Raw genomic sequence first — 7,384 nt, 5'->3', positions numbered from 1 at the left:
TGTGGCTTCAGCAGTGAATGCTTGTGACACCCTTGGAAGTCATGAGGTGGGGGTGCCTTTCAGGATTGCTTTTCAGGATTGTGGGGGGCCCAAAAAGAAGAAAGGAGAAGGAAGGAAAAGAGCTGGAGAAAATCACAGCTTAGGAAGTATGAGAAAGGGAGCATGGGAAAACGGTTAGGGGAATAAGAATGGAAGGCAGGGGGGTAAAGAAGAAAAAAGGGAAGGAAGAAAGGGAGACAGATTTTTGCCTCTTTTATTCCCATGAATTGAAAGAATAGAGGCTTCACCTGTTAGAGCTACTGCTCCAAGCAGACAATGTCTGTGCATGCTGGTCCTAAACAATGACTGAGGATCCTAGGTGGCAGCAAGAAGTATCAGTACCAAATCTTCTGCTCTGCTCCTGTCAGATCATTTAAAATGAGACTCATCATTTCTGTCTTCTCAGAGCAATACTAATGAACTGGGGCCCTACCAAGGGGTGATGCTCTGGAGAGAACTGGAGGGGTGGGGTGGAGTTGATGGGAAAGTTAAATGGGCCAGAAAAGCAATGGAAAATCCCTTCTGGAGCTCCCAGTAGGGTCCAGAGTTGCACCGAGGAGAGTTGGAATTTCTCATTCACAAAAACGGACTCTATTTTTCCAGGGTGATCAAAGCAGAGGCATTATGAACCAAATGCATTCATAACCTTAAGCTTCAAAAACCCTTTCCTCCTAGTAGTGCAATGTTATCATGAATTAGCCTCTTGGGCTCTATGGGGAAGCCTCCACTAAATCTCTGCTCGAGAAGGGAGAAGAAAGGGCAATGCTGTCTGATGGACTCACAGCCTAATGCTGTCTGATGGACTCACAGCCCATGGCTGTTGACCGAGCTTGGCATGGCACCCCACACATCTAGTTTCTCTGCAGCCCCAGGTTTTCTGTATTTTCTGCTCCCTCAGTAATTAACATCTCTTTCCAGAAGAAGATTTCCCTTTAGGATCATGATATAGACTTCACTGAGATTTTCCTCACAGTGGTAGCAAAAACTATGTCAGAGGAACAATATGACACTCCCTAAAGACCTGGCATGCCATGATATACTCCTGAGACCTCCTTCATGACCGGTGAGCTATGGGAACAATATTTACATCTAATTCAAGAGAATTTGTGGAGCAGAATTTCTCAAAATGGTGATCTGTGGCTCTCCCACATCATAATAACATGGAACGATGGCTTAAAATTCAGATTTCTTCATCCTGATGGCAGAACTACTAAATCTCTGTGGGTGAGGGGTCAGTACCTACATTTTAAAGAAGCTAAGAGTCTGTAGCCCTCTGTGCACTGACAGGTGCAAATCTGTGCTTGGAGACATGGTTCTCAAACTTGAACAGGCCTCAGAGGCATCTGGAGGATCTGGGAAACACAGATGGCTGGGCCCCACTTTTGGAGCTTATGAGTCAGTGGGTCTAGAGTGAGGCCTGAGGATCTGCATTTCCAACAGGCTCCTGGGTGATATTCATACTTATGGTCTGGGGAGCACACATTGAGAAGCACTGGGTTAAAGCAGTGATAATGCTTTAGTCTTGTGTCAGTCAGATGTAACCTGTTTACTGAGGGTCAGCGTGTAGGAGGCAGTGGTGGTGGAGGGCTTGCTTTCTCCTTGTCCAGGAGGTGAATGTCTAGGAGAGCAGTGCAGTCCACCAGCCCCAGGAACCAGGCCCCTACACAGGGACCTCAGGGAGCAAATAGTGCCAGAATTTGTCAGGCAACCCAGCTTCTGGTGGCTGGAGCTTCAGACTTTCAGGAGCTCAGTTTGGTTTCATATAAAAATGGGGTTATAGGTCTGTTCTAGGGCAAGACAAGAAGGACTGGCTAAATCTAGCACTTCCAGAAAGTCCCAGAATTAAGATGGAATAACTTGGAAAACAAAGGAAGGCAGAGTTCTCATTACCATGGCTAACCAGGCAGAACTCATCAGTAAAAAGCCAGGCTTTTAGGGCGTGGGGAGTTGAGGGGTTCAATATTCACATACAAGAAGTCACCAGGCCTCTGGGCCTCAGGGGTCTCAGGACACAGATGCTTCCTTTTTTCTATCTAGAAAGTACAATAGTTCAGGCTGAGGCCCCCACCGACTGCGGTGGTGTGCTGGTTGTGGTTCAGGGGCAGCTCACATTACCTTTGGCTCCTCTCCTTGGTCCTCAGACATCTGCAGTTACCGAAATGGCCACCAGAGGTCACAGCAGGACAATGATGATCCCAGCGAGGGGAAGGCAAGGACCTGGAAGAAGCTTTGAAGTCCCTCCCCTCTCAGACTTGTTTAAGTTTAAGGGGGCTCACCAAGAAAGGGAAAAATAAGGTGAGGAGCGCATGACCTCTGCCTCACTGGTATTGTGTGGCTGCCCTAGGATGTTATTTTTCCTCTTCAAACAGCACTACGGTTGTCACAGGAGAAAGAATCATAACACCAGGGCAAGCAATGACGGTTGCCAAGAAGGGGAATTGTGGGCCCTTACCATAATTTCCAGAAGCGGCTCCCTCCAAATGACATGTTCAATTGAAAATTTTTAATCTTATGTGAAGTGCCATTGAAATGCGTCTGTGAGTATCCTCTAGTACAACTTTTCTAGCCAGATTTGCTGCCTCAAAAGCCCCTTCTCCACCAAAATTCTGAAGCTGAAATTCTTCACCACTAGTACTTTCTGAGGTCACAGCTCTTTGCTGTGCTGTTTCATGCAGTAGCATTAACCTCAGATGTGCACAGGAAGTCAACAACCTCTGTAATTTTCCCCACCCCACCATACCCTGTCCTATTCTTTTCATCCAACTTTCAATCAGCATCAGATTCAGGGAATGTTACTATAGGCCAGTTGGAAAAAGTTGCATGTTAAGCCAAACTTGGAAACCAAAATGGGCCAAAATATTAAGACAAGTGATGGTAAAAGGTGTTATCATAGCCCTGGCCGGTGTGGTTCAGTTGGTGGGGGTGGTGTCCTGTAAACCAAAAGGTCACCAGTTCAATTGTGGTCAAAGCACATGCCTGGGCTGTGGGTTTGGTCCCCAGTTGGGGCATGTATGAAAGGAAGCCAACTTATGTTACTCTCTCACATTGATGTATTTCTCCCTCCCTTTCTCCTTCCCTTCTCTTTTTTCTCTAAAAAAAAGAAAAAGAAAAAAAAAGGAAAAAAAAGGTGCATTATAAAAGTACCATAATGCACCTTTAGTACCATAATACCATACCTTTAGTACATTTAGTACCATAATGGGCTTACCATAGAAGAAGAAAGCTCTGTTAAAATGACACTGCCTGTTTGGTTAATACCTGTATTTCTATAATTTTATGTAAGCAAGGTGTGTATCTCAAAACTATGCTGGGAGCTGGCATGTGTGGGTCTCTACTCTTGCCTTATTGTCTTTCAAATTATTCTCTTACTGTCTCAGAGACTTCCCTGGCCCTGTTAACTTGGTAAGCCATACACTGAAAGGAGGAAATATAATCTTGTTCACCTACTGGGTCTCCTTCAGTTCCAGAGCTCTAATCAATGGTGTCTTGGAAAGGAGAGAAGTAGATACCTGCCAGAAAACCCCAAAGTACAGAAACCAGCATAACTGAGATAGCCAAGTCAGATGTTTGCCATGTCTACCTCAGTTTCATAGGTCCATATAAGGGGGGCCAATATTCACTTCTTATCTGTACCCTCTTCATCCTGCTTCAGGTAAAAACAGAGACTCACAGGGCCCTTGTTTCTGTGGGTCATCCCCCTTTGTACAGCCTGACTATGACTTTTTCCTTAACCCTATAGTGGGAAATGAATGCTGCTGGGAAGAAACTGTATGAAAAAACAGCCTGAGGTTAGAAGCAAACTTAGCATGGTGTAAATTTTGAAAATACTGCTCTTAAACTCTTATGACAGATGAAGAGCCAGAGGTCCAGAAGGCATAATAATTTTCCAAGCTCTTCCAGATATTTGGTGATAGAGCCAGGACTGGGACTTGAATCCTTTTTTGGGATGTAAGCTCCTTCACTTTTATTCACTTAAAACAAACAAGCAAAGCTTTCCTGGCTGTGTAGGAGGGTTTTCAACCAGAGAGAAAGGAGCTGGGACAATACACTGATGATATGCTTTGATGGAAAGAGGACTGAGTTTCAATCCAGGCTCTGCCCCATCTTGGGCAAATTAATTTCTCTCTCAAGACCTCAGTCATTGTTTATGAGCTAAGGGGTTTGGAGTGAAGCATCTCTAAAGATGCTTCAGCTCCAGGATTCCAGGATTCCAGGGTTCCTGGTGCAGGGTGCAGGGCTCAACACTGCAGGGGACTGAGTAGTGCTCAGTCACATCTTGTGAGATCCCCTTCAGTTTTTAAATTCTTATCATTTCTGACAACTTGAGAAGTTTCCTCCTAATTCCCATTTAACACACACATGAAACTTTGAGATTGAAAGAAAATGAGGCAGTTACCACTCTGAAATCATAGTCATGTGGGGCCTTATTTTAAATGTTCCAGGTATACTCTTTATCAGGCACAAATTTCTCTTCCCAGTTTATCTATAAATCTAGTTTTGCACATATTGATCCACTTAAAGTGGAAATATAGTTTATATAGATTCAAGGAACACCAAAAGAGATTGTGATTGTGTGTGTCTGCATATGTGTATACAATGAAGGGCCAATATATCCCATACCTGCCTTAATAATCCTTTATAACCACAGGTTTGTTCAATGTATGTATGTCCATAATCTAGCAATATACAGTTACAGAGAAAATAATAAATGAGAAGATTACCATGTCTCTAATTTAGCCCCATTACTTGGCACAGTGGTATTTGTTTTCATGTAGCATCTACTCCTATAAAGACTCATAGAGCAATAGTCTGTGTAGGCTGGTGGCCCCCAAAGAGCACTGTCTAATTAAGGCTCACCAGGGGTGACCTTGGCCCATAGGGAGAGTCCTACATGCATTTCCACTCTGTGGATTAGGATTCTGCAGTGAGAATGTAGACACATGATTAGAATCCTAAAAGCTGACAATGTGAGGGCTCATTTTCAGAGAACAATATCCACACACATTCCCCCGGGGTGCTCCCAGCTGCTTCCCGGGGAGGTGCCAGGCTGACAGCTGCAAGTGCTATGGCTCCTACCCATGAGCACAATGATAAAATCAGGAACAAAGACATAAGATCTATGGCTTAAAAGTGAGGGTTCATGCGGCCCAAGCACCAAGCGGCAAAAGCAGGAATCGAACAGCGAAGAGAACATGCGGGAATGATAGGCAGAAGCGCACAAAACACAGCTGGACCCACAGGAGCCATGCTCACACTTACATGGTGTGGTCTCACACTACCTTATTTGCTTTAAGCATTTCCATCATCTGAGAGTTTGGGAGGGAAAAACAGAACAGTTATAGGTAAAATACAATAAGAGCTCACACTTTATTTTTAAAAGTTAAAAATAACGATGTTTTTCTTGGCCATGCCATTCATAGTGTGCAGAGATTCACACATGATGATTCACTGTGATGAATGGCACACTTCTGGGATTCAGACTGTGGTTTCATTTGTTGGCTCTGCCAATTGCTAGCTGTGTGACTCTGGACAAGTGTCTTCTCTTTCTGTGTCCCCATCTCCTCATCTGTTAAATGGGTCTAATAGTATCACTACATAAGATTGTGATGAGGATGAAATGAATTAATACTATATTTGAAATAGTTGGAACAGTCCAAGTATTATCTATTGTATACCAAGCAGTATTTAATGTCATTGTTACTTTATCTTCGGCTTCCTCAGGCAACACCCATTTAACACACATCCCAGAGAGCAGTCCACCAAGAACAAACGATCAAAAGTTTTCTACAAAGCCAAGCCTCAGAGAGAATTTTAGGTACTTAATAAGAAAAACAATAGAAGAAATGAAAATGTTTGGGAGAAAAGAAAAAAGTTAAAACTGCTGGGTGAGCAATAGTTCCATTTGTTGTTATAATTCTTGAGGACATCATTTCAAATACCAAAGCAATCTGGAGTAGCTTTTTAAGAAAGATGAATACAGTTGGCCTTCCATATCCACAGTTTTGCATCTGCAGATTCAGCCAATCATGGATCAAAAATATTTTTTAAAAAATCCCAGAAATTTCCAAAGAAATATCAATTACACAGATTAATTAGAACCTTGAGGACTGGCTTGTGTTGGACAATTCAAGGCTGTGTACAAATCATCAGGTATGACCCTTTGGATTGATGGCACCTTACATTTTCTAACTGGCTTCCATCCAGGGCCTCACACAGAGAATTGCTAAAAGGTGCTGGTGCAAGGATGGGTTGGGTCATAACTACCAAGTGGTTTACTAAGTCATGCAGGAGGACAAACTTCTCTCTCCCATTCCTTCCCTGAAGCATTTCATCAGCTCTGACATCACTTGGCAGGATATTACAATCAAGCTCAAAAGAATGGGACCTTAGCCTAAGAGGAACCTGTAAGTAAAGATGACCTGGGCTGAGTCTGCCTTTGCTAATGACTCTGTGCCCCTGGCTTGCCAGTACCAGTGCCCACATAGTTCTTCAGTTTCCCTCAGAGTAATTCTGCCCCTCACCTTGTCATAGTACATTCGCACATGTGGACAGGCCACCCTAGACAGGCCTTATTTAAACAAGTGAAGCTTTCCAGAAACCCCAGATTAGGGTCAGAGGAGAGGAGGGCTGTCCTCTCCTCTGACCCAGGGCCACTTAGTTCCTTCCCTCTAACAACGCAAATCTGATGTTATAGCCTCTTGATTCCTGCTTCCCATTTGGACCTCTTCTTACTTCTCTCCTTTGGTTGTTACCTGCCAGTGTCTCTTATTTGTCACTGGCCCTGAAAGTTCTAGGATAGAAGAAGCTCAAGGCCTCTCCTCTGTCACTCTGTCATCTCAAGCCCTTTTTCACTTTCTCAAAGGCTTGGGGGGCGCTGTTGGGCCTCTCTGGGATGTGAACATTTGGATGAAGCAATTTTCTTATTAAAGTTGGAAAGTCAGGTGCTAAAAGCATCATTTCACATGAAAAACATAAGGGAAGAATGGCAAGGAACATGTCAGCATCTGTTTAGTAGCCTAGCCTACTCCCACAATGGTGCTCAGCTTCCAGCTAGGTGCAGTCTCCCAGCAGGCAGGGCACGTGCTTGTGTGTCTGTACCTCTGTGGTGCCCAACCACAGGTGTTGTGCTTGGAGAAGGCCTCTGCCTAGAGCAGAGTTTAACCTGGATAATATTCTCATATGTGAGTGTACCCTAGAGTTGAACTCTTCAGCTGCCAGTTAGGCTAAAGGCTTCTAAAGGCTGGGTCTGGGATTTTCTTTCTTGGGTAGCTTCTCACTAAGTCAAGTACAGCAGGAGTGGGTCAGGGTTGCCAGAGATTGCAGCTTCATTTGTTTGGCTGGGAAG

At 44.1% G+C, this 7,384-nt stretch overlaps 1 protein-coding gene across 2 annotated transcripts in view; it reads right to left on the bottom strand.

Annotated features, from left to right (window-relative positions):
- Positions 1-7,384, bottom strand: part of LHFPL3 (LHFPL tetraspan subfamily member 3) — a 606,934-nt gene that overhangs the window by 66,620 nt on the left and 532,930 nt on the right. Inside the window, exon 3 of one of the 2 annotated variants that reach the window (XM_028525374.2) lies at positions 5,299-5,345. The exons of the other annotated variant lie outside the window; for it this stretch is intronic. Coding sequence (XP_028381175.1) covers positions 5,329-5,345 — 17 coding nt within the window. The 3' untranslated portion in view covers positions 5,299-5,328. The remainder of the gene's footprint in view (positions 1-5,298; positions 5,346-7,384) is intronic. 2 annotated transcript variants of the gene reach the window in all.

This window comes from Phyllostomus discolor, chromosome 10, assembly GCF_004126475.2.
Source record: "Phyllostomus discolor isolate MPI-MPIP mPhyDis1 chromosome 10, mPhyDis1.pri.v3, whole genome shotgun sequence".
In the NCBI taxonomy this organism is placed as follows: Eukaryota; Metazoa; Chordata; class Mammalia; order Chiroptera; family Phyllostomidae; genus Phyllostomus; species Phyllostomus discolor.
This window is presented reverse-complemented; position numbering and strand designations above follow the sequence as displayed.